The 21782-nt window shown below is 38.8% G+C and overlaps 1 protein-coding gene and 1 pseudogene across 1 annotated transcript; both read right to left on the bottom strand.

Annotated features, from left to right (window-relative positions):
• Positions 1-2812: 2812 nt before the first annotated feature.
• Positions 2813-3766, bottom strand: LOC126515070 (olfactory receptor-like protein OLF3). The gene has a single exon (XM_050164420.1). The coding sequence runs from the start codon at positions 3764-3766 to the stop codon at positions 2813-2815; it is 954 nt and encodes a 317-aa protein (XP_050020377.1).
• A 15017-nt stretch (positions 3767-18783) lies between these two features.
• LOC126515109 (40S ribosomal protein S23-like) lies at positions 18784-21520 on the bottom strand (annotated as a pseudogene).
• Between the last annotated feature and the right edge of the window lie 262 nt (positions 21521-21782).

Raw genomic sequence — 21782 nt, 5'->3', positions numbered from 1 at the left:
TAATATATATATATATATATTTCCACAGGCTAAGCAATGTAATAATTGCAGTAGTGCTCAGAAAGAAGAGATCGAGCACCATGGGTCTCTTGATAGAGGATTGTTGCCATCCAAGGGCTTCTGCTTTGTAGGGAGCATTGGACATCCTGAATGAACAAAATTCTTAGTGAACATGTATTACAAGGGCACAGTAATGTCAATGAGAATAAAGGCCTTGGGCCCTGTGGAACCCACAGAAATGGATCCGTTCCTCCTTGACTAGAGATCAGAGAATTCAAACCTATTCTTGCTCCTTCAAGGTTATACAACAGGCTGTTTTATCCTAATGTGTGGCTGCAGGATGTGTTTCCTAGTCAAAAGGATATGTTGACCTAGAGTGTGGCTACTTAATGTTTGGAGATATGTGGAGGAGGAAATTACTTTGTTTGTTCTTTGTATCATGTCAAGGAAGTATTTTGCCTTCTCCCCCTTTTTGGATTGGGGTATATAAGAACTTTGAATAATAAACATGAGGCAGGTCACAATGTTCACTGAGTGCCCTCTCTACTCTATCTGTTATCTCTTACCTATTTTGTTTCTAAATCCACACTCCCCTCCTCTAGAATTTATGGATCTCTCAGACAAGACCCATGTAAATCATCAAAACCATTTCCCCACATGAGTCAGACTCAAGAAGAATGGCAAATCTCTTGCACTAGAGTAAGAGTGTTTATGGACAATTTATCACTGTGTGTATAAACTGACTACTGCTTCCTCCCCTACCCTGATGTTTATCAATTGAGACTGCTAATCTACTGAGACCTCCTCTGGAGAGTAGCACTCCCCCATCTTGTGTTGTGCCTAATAAACAAGCTGAGGATGCAGGCTGCAGGTGGTACAGACCCCAACCTGGTCTTCACTTTCCTGACCATCTGTCTGTGGGTCAGTCCTTTATTCCTTACTTTGAAGCCCCTTGCTATGTTTCCAGACCCCAATTCTCATGGTTCACAGTTGTTACTTCCAGAAAATAAAAAGACTGACTCCAATAAAGCTTCTGAGTATAACAAGTGATACAGAGTCTGAAGAGTGTTTTTAAACTCTACTCCCTCAGTGGGCCATTAAAAAAACAGAGGCTAAACAGGAAATCCAACTAAGAGTGCTATTGAAAAATAATCCCAGTGCTAAGAAAGGGGAATTAGGAGAAAAAAATATAATTTAAAGTATTTTCAGAGACATAGTAAACTATTGCCCTACCTCTGACTTACTGAGATTTTTTGCTTGAACAATAATTTTTGCATACATTGTGCTTTTTAAAAGAAAAACCCCAATAGTTTCAGGCCAGCCTGGTCTACAAGAGCTAGTTCCAGGATAGGCTCCAAAGAACCTCTGTCCTGAAAAACCTAAAAAAAAAAAAAAAAAAAAAAAGAAGAAGAAGAAGAAGACAAACCCCAAGTGACAGTTCATGATTAGTAATTCTTAGATATACTTTTAGTTTAAAGTGCCCAAGCTTTTTGAAAAATACTTAATGACTTTTATTATAATACCATTTCCTCTTTTCAATGAAACAACAATACTTTCTCACCTCCCACTGGGGATGCCTTTCACACGCACCTAAGGCATCTCATGAAAGTTAATTTAGCCAAGGGTTAATCCATTGAGAACATTTCATCTTATAAACAAAAAGAAAAATATGTAACTATAACAGATAAAATTTTGTTGTGATAATCTGTCAGTATATAACCAATGTCTTCAGTATTTCTGCTTCCTGAGAAAGAAAAGTTGAAATGACCTTCACATAAAGGCTTCAAAAATGGAGGGAGGAGCTCTTTAGGAATAAAGATGTCATGGAATAATTGACCAAGAAAAGTCACAAACATGTGTCCAAGAGAAACAGCCAAATCTGAGCAGACACAGCATCTTACTGCGTCTTCCTCTGTGGTGGTGAAATGCAGGTAGTATATATGTATTCTCTTTCTTTGAATATGGCAAAGGACAAACAAATATTGTCATTGATATCTTATAATTATATCGTAATTTTTGTTATTTATGCTTTTACATTTAGAGAAAGAAAGGCCTTGTCAATTTCTTAGCAATTAGCCCAATCCAATTTTTTACATTGACACCTTTTATATATGCAACAAATTCTCTTTGGAATTAGTTGAATGTGGTCTATTAATATTTTAATGTTTTGTTGGTCAGTTGTATCCTTGTATGTAAAAACCTTTGATTAACTCCCTTTAAGGGTTAGGTAAGAGCCTCAGTTTACCTTTCTGCAGTGAAGTGCATTAACTGAATGTTAATGCTGCATGTAGATGACTGTACTCAGAAGCATCTTAAAAGCTTTAACAAATGTTTCTTCCAAATGGTGACTGCCTCTGATTACCTAGATCATGCATTATTTGAATCAACCAACATGGAAATGCATTTCTGGTTCCCTGGATACACCATAATCTTCTCTGAAAGGCATTGACACACATGCATGTACAGGATACTTTGTGTACAAGGTAGGTTTCCAGAAAAGGATCATGACTTCAACAATGCAACAAATTGAAACGGTTAGTGGTTTCTTTTTTCTTTTTAATTGTCATATCATAAAAATTGAGACTGATAAATGGTGTTATCTCTGTTACAGCGGTGCTTAGCTCCACTGTCTACTCTGCTGACACAGAAATACACCTATACCACACATCCTAGCACAGCCACTGAGCCTCCTGCATAACATCACCAGTCATGATGCAGCAGATCTACCTTTGTTTCCATGGTAATGACTGTCATATCTGAGTTGGGAGCAGAATAGAGGTAAAGCCTATTTTCCAGTGATGCTCATGATTCCTCAGGTTTTCAGTTTTGATGCGAACCCAGAGAACTGTCCCAGTAGTTTCTGCCAAGCCCCCTTCACCTCCTTATTCCTCAGACTGTAAATCATGGGGTTCAGCATGGGTGTCAAAATTGCATAAAACAGAGAAATCAACTTCTCCTGAAGGACAGAGGGGCTGGAGCGAGGCTGGATGTAGGTGAAAATGGCCATGCCATAGCACAGGGCAACCACAGTGAGGTGGGAGGCACAAGTGTGGAAGGCTTTCCTTCTTCCCTCTTTCGACTGGATCTTTAGGATGGTGGAGATGATTTGGATGTAGGACAGGAGAACCAGGCAGAATGGAGTCATCAGGAGGATGATGCTAGATACCATAATAGCAACTTCATTGGTAGACGTATCCACACAGGCCAGCCTCACCACAGCAAGGAGCTCACAGGATATATGATCGATGTACACATTAGTGCACATGGGCAGCTGAAAGGTGATAGCAGTCTGCATTACAGAATTGACGGAACCACTGACCCAAGATGCAAGAGCCATCCTACTACACAGTCCTGCATGCATAATGGCAGAGTATCTCAGCGGATTGCACACTGCCACATAGCGGTCGTAGGCCATCATTGCCAGTAGGACAAATTCAATCCCTCCTAAGCCCAGAGAAAAAAATAACTGTGCTGCGCAGCTCAGAAATGGGATTGCTTTGTGTGTGGCAAGAAAATGAGCCAGCAGCTGAGGGACTATGCTTGTGGCATAGGACACATCCACAAGCGACAGGTTGGTCAGAAAGAAATACATGGGAGTGTGGAGTCTGTTGTCCAGTTTGATCAGAAGAACAATGAGGAAGTTCCCCAGCACTGTCACCAGGTACATCAGCAAGAACAGGACAAAGAGGGAAACTTGAGTGTCCCAGTTACTGGACAGGCCAAGGAGGATAAATTCATGAGCCCATGTCTGGTTGTCTGTTCCCATTGAAAAATGTCAGTCTACAGTGAAAGCCAAACAGATGCTCATCAGCACAGAAAAGAATGCTTTTGATTCACTTGTGTAATATACCCATATGTCATCAGTTGGGCCAATGGTCTCTTTTGAAAGCCTTCAATCTTTTCACCCTTTATTTAACTTGGGGAAGGGAATGTGGTTTTTCTTTTCACCCTTATAATATGTTGTTCTTAAGAATCTATCCTCAAGATGCGCTCAAGAAATGGGTCAGGACGTGGTTTCCAACACCTACATGGTAGCTCACAACCCATCTGTATTTCCTGATCCTGGGGCTCCAAACCCTTCCAACATCTGCAGGCACCAGACATGACGGTCTTATGGTGTCCTTACATGCTTGTATTCAAAACACTCACACAGAAACCAAATTAAAAAATTTCCTAAAAACAGATATCCTATCTGCTCCCAAGAAAACAAGAATGTAGATGATTACAGGATCTAAAAAAAAAAAAGCAAATATTTAAGTCTTCACCACCCAGACAAGAATAAAGTACAGATTTTCCTGTGAGCCTACTTGAACAGACATTCCCACATTACTTTTGCTGGGCAAGCGCTTTTTCAGTAACCTATTATGTCATAATATGAATGCTAAACAGAAATGTGTTATATTGAACTTTTTTAATTGGCTCATTATGGCTGTGTGCCTGGCTATTCACTGACATTCCCTTTATCAGTGCAGAGGAGAAGAGTCTGAGGACAGGAAAAGAGAAGAGTGGTCAGAGGAAGGTCTCTGAGCTGGAGGACAAAGTCGCCACTGTCTGATAACCCTCTTATCAGACAAAAGACAAAAGAGAACAGCCAGTTCCAGAAATCTGTATGTCATACCCAACCCAGACAACCTCATATTTTCCACCTTCTCTCTGATGTCCTCCTCACAACCTGACCTGCTTTTGACAGCTTCTCCTTTGCTGCCCAGTCCTGGTCCTTCCACCCGCACCTACCTTGTTGCTTTGTAAAACCTCAAGCAGACTGAAAACATCTAACTGATTTTAAAAGACATTCAGTCTAGAATGTAAATTCTAAAAATCTCACAAATCAGTTCATCAGGAACAAATATGTCAACAGGTGAGTGTTGATGATGTAGTAATCTGGGCTGGATGGGGGCATTTTCTCTGTTAATCTTACAGATCACTCAGCACCACCTCTGCCAGAAGCTGGGATTTCAGGGTGAATCTCCCTCCCCATTTCAAACTGCAGAGCAAGTAAAGGAAAAGTGCCAGAGCCAAAGTGGAACATTGGCTAGTGAATGGTGCCTGCCGCACTGTCCTGCTGTCTGGAGACATGCAAGCATTCAATTAGTGTGCTCCTTTTGTCTACTTCCAGCTCCACTAATGCCATGTCTCATTATTAATGAGTCTCATATTCTTTGTACCCTTGCAGCTTCTTCTCTCTAAGGCCTGGAGCAAACTGCTTATACATACATACATACATACATACATACATACATACATACATACATGTATAATCTAGGTGGCTGAAGTGGTCACTTGTGAAATAAAGATTGGGAGGTGAGCATATACAGAGAATTCCTGGACATGCAGGTACCAGTTATTAGTTATAATAACTCATCTTGATTTCCTGCTTTCCACCTCCTTCAGGATCCTTTCTCTTCTTTCTCATTATCAACCTTGGGTTTCTTTGCTCTGGAGTACAAACTGTCTCCTTCAAACTTCTCCCTCATTATAGAAAATATGTATATGCAAATCTATGTTCAGAAAAAGAATATTTGTTATGTGTGTATGCTACAATTAGCAGTAACTCATGATAGGATCCACTTTCCAGATTCACTTCCTATTACTTAACGCCTAATCCATGCAAAATTCTACTCATTAACTTATACAAATTCAAAACTCATGTTGACAGGCAATCATTAAATCCATAGACTTTTGTTCTATCTTTGTTTAGTAATCCTTTATTCTTAAGCAATGATATTCAACTGTATCCAATGTTCCTCTTGTGCTCAGCTTCCATTCTAATTTCCTCTTCTGTTAGAGGTAGTTTCTTTTATTTCTTTTGCTGGGCACAAATGAGTATTACCCAAGATTTTGTTCTCAGAGCTTGTACTTTATTCTTTTCAGTTATTTCTTGGGAGACCTCTTGATCTTATTATCATTATTATCTAAACTGTGTAGTTCAAGTTCAATTAACTCTGCAAAAATCTCTGAGTTTTCCCTAAAATAAATGAAACAACTTAAATGAATGTTTTCTAAATCTCTCACCAATGACAACATTTATCTCCCTACACACTGGATTCCTTCCCAACTGTGTTTTATTTTTGACAATAATAAAAAATTCCTTCCTTTGTCATGTATTACATATCTCTTCAAACCTTCACATATTATCATGACTGTCTCTTATGGAGTACATGACTTTTTGATAATATCCTTCACGTAATCTTTACCCAGACAAAAGGCTATATCTTATACTCCAAATTGATCATTCAAAACACAAATTTACTGACATAGTTTTCATGTGCAAACATATCTATACTTTTTAAGTGTTTCTGAAATTAAGTTTATCATTGAAAGATTTCTACATAATTCATAATCTGTTCCTATGTTTTTATTTATTTTGCTAATTTTATGATGCTACACATTGTAGACAGATAATTTTTACTGAAATAAGTTTCTCACACTTAGATACCTTCTGGATATTTTGCTTAATCTACTATAATTGCTATTTATTTCTAAGGAAAATTTTACTGTGGTTTAAAAATAATTAATATACAAATATTCTTTTTATCTTCATTCATTTGTATATATAAAACCTGCATTTGAAAACACAAATGGTAGAAACGTGTTGACTAGATGTTTTCACACAGCTCTAGTTAATAGTTTCGCCACATTACTTTGTACTCATCTTCCATCAAAATATAGTTGAGTTTCTTTCTTTATTTCACTATGAATAATATGTGAGGGTCCAAATACTGACTTCATGACAAACCATTCCAGTTAGGAAGCCAGAGCTTGGTCTTTACAGCTATAGACAATCTGTAGGTTCTATAGATCACCCTAAATTTGTGATTTTTTTCCTACTGACATTTAAAAAAAAAACAAAGTATAGAATGGAAGAAATAATTGCTCTATTTACTTGTATAAACAAGACCAAAAAAAGCCAGTGAGTCAAGGCTAAGCCCATAGCTGGCATCAAGAGCACACTGGGGTTGAGCAGTGACCATGGTGACCATATCAATTTTACTGAGCTCTCCCTCCTCCACAACTCCACATCATGTTTTCTGGTCAGTAGTTATCCAACTGCAGGCATTTCTCCTGTTTGCCAGGCATCCTCCATGCTGCTATGATAAATAACAAAATCCTGTTTTGCAGAAACACAGTATCCACATATTCGCCGTACCTCAAATAACACAGTTTTAGACATTCTTTAATATTTATCAGTGTGCTCAAAACTAAACTGTGCAAGCTCATCAAACAGAACATGTTGAAATAAGACACCTGTGGTTCACTGACTGAGATATGAATATCAGGAAGGAAGGACTTTCCTTTACTGTGTTTTAAAAATTGTAATAGGAGGTATGATCACTGTGGCCATAATGAATATAATGTAGTAAATGATACACCAAGAAAAGCTTTGCAACTAGGAGCACAGCTGAGGGGTAAAGCTTGTACTTACCATGTATGGGGCCCTCAGTTTAATCCCTGGCATGAAAAAAGAAAAGAAATAATGCAGGATAAAAAGAATAGGGGAGGGAAAGGACTCTTGAAACATTCTAAGGAAAATGGTCTCCTCTGATATCTTTATCACACCCCTCTTCCCAAGGCTTAGGGAACATCACAGGTGATAGGGAAGAGAGTTTCTAAGATCCAGAGGGATATGAGACCAGAGAGAAAATACTGACTTCTTGATATAAAAGGACCACTGAACTCACAAATTTACAGTAACCAAAGTTCCATAACTCCTGCCCAAGATCACACTAATCAACATGACAGTTGATGGTCATTAGGGGAAGGAGAGTCAGTTTTCTTTAAGAATGTGGCTGCTGGTAGGTGGGTTGGCATGCTCCAGTATGTGGCCCATAGCCACGAGTTTGTAGAAAACAGACATTTTATTTGTCAGGTAAATGAATAAGAAATAATTACCTTTGTTTGGCCCTAGTGAAAATTATCTTCATGTGCCTTTGAGAATTATCTAGTAATTACTCACTGCAGCAATTTTTCAAGAACTAAATGTGTACTCTATGACAAAGAAACAAAGGCAAAAAAAAAGTCCAAGATGCTTTAGACAAACATCTTCATGGCACAATACAGGCAATTTAGAAATCAAGCATTATTCAATAAATCTTTTTTCAGCGAAGTAAATCTATTCACTGATTACATGGAAACTCATATTTTCTGCTAAGATTTAAATCTAGTTCTCAATTATAACAACTCAAATATTTTCCTTTCACTAGTTCAATCATAAAGTTACTTACTGTTTTACGTTTATCTTCCCTTTTTTCATTTCCTGCCCTTCTATAACTTCTTTAGTTAGAAATATCTGCAATCTGAAAAAAAGAATGAAAAGTAAGAAATTCATTTATACAACTATGAAATTTCATGTGAAAACCAGATTGGCAAGGTTGGAGAGCTGACTTGGTGGAAAAAAGCACTGACTGCTCTTCCAGAGGTCTTGAGTTCAATTCCCAGCAGCCACATGGTGGCTCACAACCTTCTATAATGATATCTGGGGCCCTCCTCCAGTCTGGCCTAAAGACAGAACACTGTATACATCATAAATAAATCTTTAAAAAACAGATGGGCATTTATTTAGATAATATAGGTGAAGTTTGAGTTCAGCTTCTCCTGCTTCCTTGTTCTGGAATTGTCTGCTAACATTACATCTCTATGCCGCACAATTTTAAGCAATACTCTCCATGTCTCTGCACAAGGGCTCCTTATAAAGAACACAACTCCTCCTATATGAGCATCCTTTCCTCTCCTCTTCTAAAAACGGAACATTAAGAAAGTCAAGATTTTTAGTACTGTAGTTCTATGATAGAGCTTGATGTCAGGGATGGTGATGCCTCTGGAAGTTCTTCTATTGTACAGGATTATTTTGGCTATCCTGGTTTTGAAGTTGAGCATTGTTCTTTCAAGGCCTGTGAAGAACTGAGTTGGGGTTTTGATGGGGATTGGATTGAACCTATAGATTGCTTTTGGTATGATTTCCAATTTTATTATGTTGTTCCTATTGATCTAAGAGCATGGGAGATCTTTCCATTTTCTTGTAGCTTCTTCAATTTCTTTATTGAAAGACTTAAAGTTTTTGTTGAACAGGTCTTTCACTTCTTTGGTTAGTGTTACCCCCAAGATATTTTATGTTATTTGTGGTTACTGTGAAGGGTGATGCTTCTCTGATGGCTTGTTATTGATATAAAAACAGACAGGTTGATCAATGGAATCTAATTGAAGACTCTGATATTAATTCACACACCTATGAAGAACTGATTTTTGTCAAATAAGCTAAAATTACACAATGGACAAAAGAAAGCATCTTCAGCAAATGGTGCTGGCATAACTGGATGTCAACAAGTATATAAATGAAAATAGACCCATATCTATTGCCATACGCAAAACTCAAGTCCAAATGGATTAAAGACCTCAATATAAATCTGATCACACTGAAGAGAAAATGGGAATTAGTCTTCAATGCATGGACACAGGAAACCACTTCCTAAATATAACCCTAGTAGCACAGACACTGAGAGCAACAATAAATAAAGGGAATCTCCTGAAACTGAGTAGCTTCTGTAAAGAAAAGGACACAGTCAATAAGACAAAAAGGCAGCCTACAGAATGGGAAAAGATCTTCACCAATCCCACAGCAGACAAAAAAACTGATCTCCAAAATATACAAAGAACTCAAGAAATTAGACATTATAATGCTAAATAACCCAATTTTAAAAATGGGGTAGAGAGCTAAACAGAGAATTCTCAACAGAAGAATCTCAAATGACAAAAAAAAAAAAAACTAAAGGAAATGTTCAACATCTTTAGCCATCCAGGAAATAAAAGCCAAAATAAAAATAAGATACCATCTTACACCTGTCAGAATGGCTAAGATAAAAAACACCAATGATAGCTTACGCTTGAGAGGATCTGGAGTAAGGGGAACACTCATCCATTGCTGGTGGGAATTCAAACATGTGAAACCACTTTGGAAATCAGTATGGCGATTTCTCAGAAAATCGGGAATCAACCTACCTCAGGATCTAGGAATACCACTCTTGGGCATATACCCAAAGGATGCTCAATCATACTACAAAGGCATTTGTTTACCTATGTTCATAGCAGCATTATTTGTAATAGCCAGAACCTGGAAACAACCTAGATGCCCTCAATCAAAAAAATGGATAAAGAAAATGTGGCACATTTATACATTAGAATACTACTTGGTGGTAAAAAGGAATGACATCTTGAATATTGCATTCAAATGGATGGAATTAGAAAACACTATCCTTAGTGAGGTAATCCAGACCCAAAAATATGAATATGGTATGTACTCGCTCATAAGTGGATACTGGCTATAAACAAAGGACATTAAGCCTATATATAGTTCATGATCCTAGAGAAGCTAAGAAATAAGGTGAACCCGAAGAAAAATATACATAGAACCACCTGGAAATTGGAAACAGACAAGATCACCTGACAAAATTGGGAGCATGGCGGCAGGGGAGTAGGGAGGGTGAAAGGGAGGGGAGAAGGGGAGAGATGAGGAGAACTTGAAGGAAGGGGAGAGTTGAGATGGAGGAACGACAGAAATGAGAGCAAGGAAAGAGATCTCTTGATTGAGGGAGCCATTATAAGGATAGCAGAAACCTGGCTCTAGAGGAATTCCCAGGAATTTATAAGGATGACCCCAGCTAAGACCCTAAGCAATAGGGGAGAGGAGGCCCAGTCTTGACATGCTCTGTAATCAGGATGGTGAATATCTTAAATATCACCATAGAACCTTTATCCAGCAACTGATGGAAACAGAGGCAGAGACCCGCATTGGAGCACTGGACTGAGCTCTCAAACTCCAGTTGAAGAGTGGGAGGAATGAGAATATAAGCAAAGAGGTCAAGACTATTTATGGGAACACCCCCTGATACAGTTTACCCGAGTTAATGGGAGCTTACCAACTCCAGCCAGACAGGGAAGGAATCAGCATAGGACCAAACTAGACCCTCGGAATATGAGTGACAGTTGTATGACTGGGGCAGACTGAGGGGCTACTGGCAGTGGCACCAGGATTTATCCCTATTGCTTCTACTGGCTTTTTGGAACCCATTCTCTTTGGATGAATTCTTTGCTCAGCCTAGATATAGTAGGGAGGACCTTGAACCTTCCTTAAAGCAATGTGCCTTACCGTCTCTGAAGAGTGGATGGGGGGTTGGGAGGGGAAGGTCAAGTAAATGAGAGGAGAAGAGGGAGTAGGAACTGGGATTTGTATAAATGAAAAAAAAAGATAGTTTGTTTCCTTTTTAAAAATAAAATAAAGAAACTCAAGGTTTGAAATCCAATAAACATATTTCTAATGCTAAATCTCAGACAATAGTTTGGTTATATTTGCTATTAATATTTGGTGTTTTAAAGTCAGGAATTCAGACATCACTTAGTCTGTTGAAATTTATTCAAATAAACAGAATGGGAAAAGATCTTTACTATAAAGAAGCTACCTCTTGAAGCAGATGGTAGCAAATACAGAGGCCCAAACCTTATGCAGAGAGTGAGAGACCTTGGAACACTCAGTCCTATATCCCTCCCCTCATTGTCGAGACAGAGTGTAAGAGTCAGAGAGGATGTAGTATAGCAAGAAAACAAAGCCATTGAAATCAACATGGTCGGTGCATATATGCACAAAAACTGGAGCTGCATGCACGGGGACTACATAGGTCTGCACCATACGGGACCCTAGAGATGAGTGGAGAAGTGAATATATGCCCCATCCCTAACCCAGACACACTCCAATTAATAACAACATGCATAGGAAAATGTAGTTTCCTCAAAGGGAGTCTCTCTGGAAAAAACAAACTACTCTATTGGATAAGCTATGTGCTCAGGAATAGATGACCAAAAGAAAAGGAATTCAGCAGTAACTTTGGGGGCACCTTGGCTCACAACATTGTGACAAGGTTTTTCCTTTTTCAAAAAAAAACTATCTTTTATTTTTATACTTATTTTATGCTCTTTATATTTGTTTTCTTGTCTCCTTTTCCACAATAGATAGTTGGGCAGTGGTGGCGCACGCCTTCAATCCCAGCACTTGAAAGGCAGAGGCAGGCAAATCTCTGTGAGTTTGAGGCCAGCCTGGTCTGGAAGAGCTAGTTCCAGGACAGGCTCCAAAGCTACAGAGAAACCCTGTCTCAAAAAACAAACAAACAAAAAAACCCACAATAGATAATATGCATACATAAGTAGTTCATATATATATATGTATGTATGTATATATGTAGTATACCTTCACGAAACCTTCCAGTTTCATGAGTTTTTTATTTGAATACACATATTTTTTATTCTTCTATTTAATTTACCTTCCAGCTGAAGCCTCCTCTCCCACCTCCTCTCCACCCAGTCTTTCTCTTCAATTCCTCCTCTTCAGCTCCCAAATTCCCTTCTCTTCCATCTCCATCCAGGAAAGGGCAGGTCTCTTATGAGTAACAATAAAACATGTCATATCAAGTGATGATAAGACTAAGCACCTCCCCAAGTATTAAGGCTGGGCCAGGCAACCCCTTAGGAAAAGTAGGTTCCCAAAAGCCAATAAAAGAGTCAGAGACAACCCCTATCCCCACTGTTAGAAGTCCAGTAAGAGGACCAAGATATACAATTGCAACACATATGCAGAGTACCTAGGTCAGTCTCATGCATGCTCACTGGTTGTCAGTTCAGTTTCTGTGAGTCCCTATGAGCCTTCTCGTGGTGTCTTTGGCCACTCTGACTCCTATACCCCTTTCACCTGTTCCCAGAAGGACTCCCCAACACTGGCCTGTGCTTGGCTGTGGGCCTCTGCATCTGTTTCCATAAGTTGCTGGATGATGCCTATTTGATGGCAATTTGGCCTGGCACCAATCTGGTCAAAGGGTAAGGGCACTTCAGGCTACTTATCCACTATTGCTAGGAGTCTAAGATAGGGTCTTCCCCATAGACTTCTGAGCGATTTCCCTGTGCCAAGCTTCAGCATGACCTGAAATGCCCCCCATGGAGTTCCCCTCAGCACTCACCTCCTCCATGCCCCACACCTGATCACTATTGCTCTCATCACCACCTGCTCTTGGTCCACTTAAAATCCTTTATTTTACAACTAATATCCACTTTCTGTTTACCATGTTTGTCTTTATCACTCTGGGTTTCCTCACTCAAGATGAATTTTTTAAAACAATCTTTTTTTTTATTTTACATACCAACCCCAGTTCCTCCTCCCTCCCCTTCACCTGCTTGCCCACCCCCCCTCTCATGCATCCCTTAGAGAGCATGAGGTCCTCCATGGAAGTCAACAAAATCTGTTACATCACAAAGACAAGACCAAGGCCCACCTCTCTGTATCTAGGCTGAGCAAGGTATCCCTCCATAGGGAATGGGCTCCAAAAAGCCAGTTCATGCACTAGGGATAAATCCTGGTCCCACTGACAATGGCCCCACAAACTACCCAAGCCACACAACTGTCACTCACATTCAGAGGGCCTAGTCATTCCTATGCAGGTTCCCCAGTTGTCAGTCCAGAGTCCAGCTCCCACTAGCTTGGGTCAGCTGTTTCTGTGGGTTTCCCCATCCTAGCCTTGACCCCTTTGATTATATTATTGCTCCTCCCTCTCTTCAACTGGAATCCTGGAGCTCAGCCCAGTGGTTAACTGTTTATCTCTGCATCTGCTTCAATTAGTTACTGGATGAAGGTTCTATGATGACAATTAATGTAGTTATCAATCTTACTACAGGGCATGGCCAATTCGGGCACCCTCTCTACTATTGCTTAGAGTCTTATCTGGGGTGATCCTTGTGGATTTTCTGGGAGTTCCCCCAGTGCCAGATTTCTTTCTAACCCCACAATGACTCCATCTACTATATCTCCTTTCTTTCGCTTTCTCTCTGTCCTTACCCCAGCTGTATATTCCCTCATGTTCTTCTCCCCACTCCCCTTCTCCCTTTCCCCCTATTTGCTATGCTCTCAATTTATTCAGAAGATTTTGTCTATTTTCCCTTCCCAGGGGGATCAATGTATGTCTCTCTTATGGTCCTCTTTGTTACCTAGCTTCTCTAGGGTTGTGACTGCAGGCTGGTTATCTTTTCCTTTATGACTAGTGTCCAGTTATGAGTGAGTACATGCCATATTTGTCTTTCTGGGTCTGGATTACCTCACTCCAGATGAGTTTTCTAGTTCCAAAATGATTTTTTTTCTAGTCCCATTCATTTATCTTAAAATTCTTGGCATCCTTGTTTTTAACAGCTGACTAGTACTCCATTGTGCAAATGTACCACATTTTCTTTTTAAAAATATTTATTTATTTTGTATACAATACTCTGTCTGTCTGTATGCCTGCAGGCCAGAAGAGGGCTCCAGACCCCATTACAGATGGTTGTGAGCCACCATGTGGTTGCTTGGAATTGAACTCAGGACCTTTGGAAGAGCAGGCAATGCTCTTAACCTCTGAGCCATCTCTCCAGCCCCTTACCACATTTTCTTTATCCATTCCTATGTTGAATGACATCTAGGTTGTTTCCAGATTCTGACTATTACAAATAAAGCTGCTATGAACATAGTTGAGCAAGTGTTCTTGTGGTATGAGCATCCTTTGGGTTTATGCCTAACAATGGTGTAACTGAATCTTGTAGGAGGTTGATTCCCATTTTTCTGAGGAACCACCACATGACTTCCAAAGTGGCTGTACAAGTTTGCACTCCCACCAGCAATGGAGGAGTGTTCTCCTTGCTCCACATCCTCTCCAGCATGATTCGTCATTTGTGTTTTCTTCTCTTAGACATTCTGACAGGTGATAAGATGGGATCTCAGAGTCATTTTGATTTGCATTTCATGGATGTCTAAAAATGTTGAACATCTCCTTAAATATTTCTGGGCCATTTGAGATTCTTCTGCTGAGAATTCTTTGTTTAGATCTGTACCCCATTTTTAATTGGATTGCTTGTTGATATCTAGTTTCTCGAGTTCTTTATATATTTTGAAAATCAACTCTTCATCAAATGTGGGATTAGTGAAGTTTTTTCCCATTCTCTAGGTTGCCGTTTTGTCCTATTGGCAATATTCCTTGCTTATTGAAACTTTTCAATTTCATGAGGTCCCACGTAATAATTGCCGATCTTAGTGTCTGTGCTATTGGTGTTCTGTTCAGGAAGTATCTCCTGTGACAGTGCATTCGAGGTTATTTTCCACATTTTCTTCTGTCAGGTTCAGTGCATCTGGATTTATGCTGAGGTCTTTGATGCACTTGGACTTGACTTTTGTGTAGGGTCATAGACAAGGATCTATTTACACTCTTCTAGATGCTTTTCTCTTGAAGATGCTTTCTTTTTTCCGTTGTATAATTTTGACTTTTTGTCAAAAATCATGTGTCCATTGATGTGTGGATTTATGTCTGGGTCTTTGATTCAGTTCCATTGATCCACATTTGTTGATTGAGATTTCTGTACCACCCAGTCCCACTGTCATTCAGTCCCAAAGAAACACACAGAGGTCTACATTAATCATAAACTTGTTGGCTTAGTAGTTCAGGCTTCTTATTAATTAATTCTCACATCTTACATTAACCTATTATTCTTGTTTGAGTTAGTCACATGGCTTGGTACCTTTTCGGTGAGGCAATCACATCTTGTATTCTCTGCATCTGTGTAATGACTGTAGACTGAATCTTTCCTTTTCCCAGAATTTTTGTATTTTTTCAGGAGCAATTTGTAATCCCTATTTAGGCAAAATGATTTTTACTTCTTTAAACATTCTTTCTAAAGTATCTGCATTTGAGTCGGATAACAAAATGTCATCTATGTAATGGTAAATTATAGACTTAAGAAATTGCTTTACTTCCCACAGGGTAGGGAACCCTGATTGCTCTTTGGGCTGACGAGGGAGGGGGACTTGATTGGGGGAGGGGGAGGGAAATGGGAGGCAGTGGCGGGGAAGAGACAGAAACCTGAAAGAAAGAAAGAAAGAAAGAAAGAAAGAAAGAAAGAAAGAAAGAAAGAAAGAAAGGAAGGAAGGAAGGAAGGAAGAAAGAAAGAAAGAAAGAAAGAAAGAAAGAAAGAAATTGCTTTACATTATTTCCAATGGCTGATTTATAAAATTTTGGCACAGGGTGAGACTATTGAACATTTCCTGTGGGAGGATGATTCACTGGTATCTCCTAGTAGGCTGAGAATTATAATAATAATAACAGTAGGCACTGTTAAAGCAAATTTTTCTTGATCCTTTTCTTCTAAAGGTGTGGTGAAGAAACAATCCTTTAAATCAGTAACTATAAGATGCCATCTTTTTGGTAATAGATAAGACAGAGGAATTCCAACCTGTAGAGGGCCCATAGGTTCTATAATCTTGTTGACATATATTAAATCTGTCACCCCTCTCCATTTTCCAGATTTCTTTTTAACAACAAATACAGGAGAATTCCAAGGGCTGGTTGGCTCTTCAATATGCTGAGCATCTAATTGCTCCTGTACCAGCAGTTCTGAAGTCTGCAGTTTGTCTTCCATTAAAGGCCATTGTTTAACCCATATGGGTTTCGCAGTTAACCGTTTTAAAGTCAAGGCTGTTAGTACCTCTGAAGGTTTGCTAGTTGCTTTGTGTTCTTGTACAGCCTGAATAGCTGGTGATCTTTGTTTACAATAATTTATAATATCTTTCCCAGAAACATAAGTGTTGGGCACTGCAGGAATGCTAACCTGGATATTCCATTGCTGCAATAGGTCATGGCCCCATAAATTCAATGCAATATTAGCTACATATGGCCTCAGCCTTCCTTTCTGTCCTGGCTTTAGGCATTCAACCCACCTTGTGCTTTGTTTTACTTGAGATAGGGTTCCAATTCCTAGGAATTGAATATCTGCCTCTTGAAGAGGCCAATCTGGGTATCAAGATTCTGAAGTAATGATAGTCACATTCTTACCTCTGTTGAGTAATCCCTCAATTACAATGTCATTTATATACACTCTTAGCTTTGGTCTTTGATCATTTATAGAAGTCTTCCAAAATATATGTTTCCTATTTCCTACTGGAGTTTTTGACTAATCCCCCAGGTCCATTTCATCAACCAGAACAGTATGGTTTTTTACAGTAGGCATTGAATTATTTGATTGTTTAATCGTTGACTGAGGTTTCTGTCCCACCTGGTCCTGCAGTCATTCAGTCACAAAGAAAACACACAGAGATTTACATTAATATAAACTGATTGGCCTATTAGCTCAAGCTTCTTATTAACTCTTATAACTTATATTAGCCCATAATTCTTATCTGTGTTAGCCACGTGACTTGGAACCTTTATTGGCAAGGCAGTCACATCTTGCTATCTTGCTTCCTCTATGGCTGAGTCATGACTGCAAACTGACCTTTTTTTTCCCCAGAATTCTCCTGTTCTCATTGCTCCACCTCTACTTTCTGCCTGGTCGTCCCACCTATACTTCCTGCCTGACTACTGGCCAATTAGCATTTTATTAAACAAGTACAAGAAATAAATCTTTACAAGGTAAAACCATGTGCACAGCACACATTTCTGTTTTAATGTCAATACCATGAAGTTTTTGTTTTTATAGCTTTGTAGTGGAAATCGAAATCAGCAGTGGTGATGCCTCTGGAAGGTTTCTATTGTCAAGAATTGTTTTAGTTATCCTGGGATTTTGTGTTTGAATATAAAGTTGAGTGTTGCTCTTTCAAGATCTGAAAAGAATTATGTTGGGATCAAATTGAATCTATAGATTGCTTTTGGTAAAATGGTTGATTTTACCTTGTTAATCCTACTGATCCATGAGCATGGGAGATACTCCTATCTTCTGATAGCTTTAATTTCTTTCTTCAAAGACTTGAAGTTCCTGTTATACAGGTATTTCACTTGCTTATTTAACATTGCATCAAAATATTTTTATTATTTGAGGTTTTAGGTGTTGATTCTTCTATTTCTTTCTCAGAAATAAATTTCTTTATTGTTTGTATATAGGAGGGCTACTGATTTTTTTTTAGGTAATCTTGTATCTAGCCACTTGACTAAAGGTATTTATCAGTTGTTAAAGTTTCCTGGTAGCCTGGTAGAGAGTTTGGAGTTACTTATGTATATCATATCGTCTGCAAGTAATGATTCTTTGACTTCTTTTTTCCAATTTATATCTCTTTGGTTTCCTTTATTTGTCTTATTGTTCTAGCTAGTACTTCAAGTACTATATTGAATAGGCATGGAGAGAGTAAACAACCTTGTCTTGTTCCTGATTTTAGTGGAATTTCTTTGAGTTTCTCTCCATTTAATTTGATGTTGGCCATTGGCTTGTTGTACATTGCTTTATTATGCTTAAGTATGTCCTTTGTATTCCTGATCTCTCCAAAACTTTTATTGTGAAGGGGTGTTGGGTTCTGTCAAAGTCTTTTTGTCATCTAATGAGATGATCATGTTGTTTTTATCCTTCAATTTGTTTATATGGTGGATTATATTGACTGATTTTTGTATGTTTAACTAACCCTGAATCTCTGGAATGAAGCCTACTTGACCATGGTGGATCATACATATATAGATCATATAGACATGTATGTATAGAGTTTATATGTGTGTAAATCATATGTGTGTGTCCCCGTGTGTGTGTGCCTTTCTATTTGGTGTTTTTATGGGATTCTCAAGTGCGCAAATGGTTGAGTTTGTTTCTCCTGCTTTTACTTGGACTCTTTTCATTCTGTTTGTTTATTTTGTCCAATGCAGGTATGTTAGATTTGTTTTATTTTACTTTGATTTATTTTATTCATTAGGAGACTGTTTGTTTTCTTTCCTTTCAGAATATGAAAATTTATTACTATGTTTTCATGGTCAAAATTTATGATCTTGGTCTTTCCTTGTCTTTGTACAGGGACAAAGGAGACACGTTGCTTACTTTAACAAACTGAAATTGGGCTTCAGCGAAATCACCTTCAGCATGACCTTTTGGACTAAATCCAGCAACCAGAATCTCATGGTTTTCCTCAGCAATGTTTAAGCAACCACCCTTGGGCTCAAACTCTGTGACCTTTCTGTTCCTGATAAGCTGCACACTGACGCACTTCCTGACGGTGGAATTCATCTGTTTGGTTTCCCAGTACAGTTCTCTTTGCGTGAGAAGCACCTCCAAAGGGTTTGTCTTCAGGGCTTTCTTGTGTTGTTCATCATGCTTTTTCTGGTTGTATCTGTGACTACAGAGCTTCCTGACAGTACACAGACCAGGACACTTGCCTGTCTTGCTGAGTCACAGGCCCGAGTGCTTATTTGCTTTCCAATGAGAGACAGAAGGGGTGGATCTAGATGAGAGGGGAGATAGGGAGGAATTAGGAAAAGTAGAGGGAGGGGAAACTGTAATGAGGATATATTATGTGAGGGGAAAAATCTATTTTCAATAAAAAGAAAATATGCCAATTTCAGAAGGAATGTCCTCAAAGCTTTTTTTTTTCTGTCAAAAAGAAAAAAATAAAAACAGAGAAACTTAATCTCTATTTTGCAAGACAATTTTATATGATAGAGTTTAAGAGTCTTTGACTCCTTGTGCTCTGAGGTTCTGAAATCACCTGAGACTTATCTAAAATATGGGGAAACCTTTGGAGAGAAAGTTCGCAAGTCTCTTCAAATTGGCTCACCCCCAGATCTCAGAAAATAATGTTGTGGCTACATTAACAATGTGAGGCAGACAGAGTCCCCCTCCCCAGGAACCCCATTAGTCTTAATTGCTGTCACCACTCCTAACCCTCAAGAGAAAGACTTCCATGTTGCTTTGTCTCCGTGGAAAGATATTCACCTCTATCCCACCATTGAAAACGTTTTGTTTTTGTTTTTTCCTTCAGGGTCACAGAAGCCTGATCCGTGGGGTTTTATGGTGTTCTCTGACAGTCCGAGTTTGAACTTTAGTCCTCATGTGAAAGTCTGATGAGCAATCACCCTGCATGCCTGCCTGGTGAGTCAGGTCAGCTCTCATCCTTGGTGCTAGGATTCTTTTATTTATCATCTCAAACCATAGAGCTGTTCCTCACACTCTAAAGTTACATGTGTGTGTGAGAGAGAAGTTTGTCAATGAACATCTAAGTACATTTTCATAATACTGTTTACATTTCAAAATCAACAGTCAGTGTTCAGCAACAGTTTCATCTCCCTGGCCATGCTGTTAGCCAACTGTCTATCGTCTCAATAGTCACATGTTCATATATCCCCCCTGCTCATGCACTCATTGCTGAGTTCCATCATCCATATGCCACACTTTGTATACTCAGTCTTCAATTATTACCCCAGTGGTGAGGTCAGCCTCTAGGAATCAAGGAAGAAACAGAGATTCCCAATCAAATCTAGTAATCTAATTACAGCTGGGGTCTCTCTCTCTCTCTCTCTCTCTCTCTCTCTCTCTCTCTCTCTCTCTCTCTCTCTCTCTCTTCTCTCTTCTCTCCATCCCTCTATTCTTCCCCATCAATATTTAGTTCTTTATTCAATATCCATTATTAATTTAGAAGTTTGGCTTGGTGCTTTTTTCTTTCCTTATTCTGATCATTTTCTAGCAAGCCTTTCACCTGTATCTGTGATTAAAATTCAATGTCTTCTCAATTTATTGAGACAAAATAATCTGTCCATGTCAAATGGTCTTTGAATTACATGAAGTTTAAATTTTTCACACTAGAGTTCTGTGTCAAGACACTTACCTTGTGCTTTCTTTAGATCAATAATATTTCTGATTTTCTAGATATCATTTAGTGTCTAAGATAGCTGATATTATTTCCTAAGTTTCTGAGAAAGGTGAACACTTGAGAAATCAAAAATTGTTTGATAATTTTTGTTTCATTTCCAGTTGGTAAATAATAAGTACACATATTTATGGAGGACAATGTGCCATTTTTATGAATGTATGTGAAAACTATTATATATTCAGTAAAATTCTTCTCAAACTGAATGCTGTGTGATATTATCTGAAACACAGCCTTTCTGTGGGCAGTAATAACTCCATATGCAAACACCCTTTACTTATCTCCTTATCAAAATGAAATAAGACTTCACTGGACCCTTCTCCCTTTACTTTTTTGTATACTCGAGCAGCACATAAGTAATGGGAACCACACAAAAACATTTTAGTCAGCCTTGTAAAAAATACCTTTTTTGCCATATTGACTCATGCAATTGCATGTGACTTCCATGTTATTTTCAAAGAAGTCTTAAAATGTAAAAGTACAGTTTGATTTTGTTCTCAATCGAAACACCAAAATTGTTTTTCCATAACTGAGTAAAAATTATTTTTAACAAAAGTGGGCCTCATCCTACATAGTACTAATCAGGTGCATAATTGCAGACAATAGAATGAATCAATTGCTATCAGTCATAGAGTGGAGATAAAGTGCAGGAAGTCATATCACAGCTGTAATTATCTCTGCTGTACACTCTGCCGTGACATAAAAATACACCCACACCCCAGCACAGTCACTCAGCCTCCTGCAGAACATCACCAGTCGAGAGACGTCAGCTCCATCTTTGTCTCCATGGCAACGACTGTCATATCTGCGTTGGAAGCAGAACACAGAAGCAAAGCCATTTTCTCCAGTGATGCTCATGATATGTTCAGGTTTTCTGTCTTAATGCAAACCCAAAGAATTGTCCTAGTAGTTCCTGCCAAGCCCCCTTCAGCTCCTTATTCCTTGGACTGTAAATCATGGGGTTCAGCATGGGTGTCAAAATTTCATAGAACAGAGAAATCAACTTCCACTGAAGAAGAGAGGGGCTGGAGCAGGATTGGATGTAGAAGGAAATGGCCATACTATAGCACAGGGCAACCACAGTGAGGTGGGAGGCATAAGTATGGAAGGCTTGCTTTTC

The sequence above is a fragment of the Alexandromys fortis genome, unplaced genomic scaffold, assembly GCF_014885135.2.
Source record: "Alexandromys fortis isolate MF-2015 unplaced genomic scaffold, M_Fortis_MF-2015_v1.1 scaffold_133, whole genome shotgun sequence".
Taxonomy (NCBI): domain Eukaryota; kingdom Metazoa; phylum Chordata; class Mammalia; order Rodentia; family Cricetidae; genus Alexandromys; species Alexandromys fortis.
The sequence above is the reverse complement of the archived record's forward strand: the minus strand, read 5'-3'. Positions and strand labels throughout refer to the sequence as shown.

Coding starts and splice junctions, on each gene's coding strand:
- LOC126515070 (XM_050164420.1), bottom strand. CDS start 3,766: ATGGGAACAGACAACCAGACATGGGCTCATGAATTTATCCTCCTTGGC.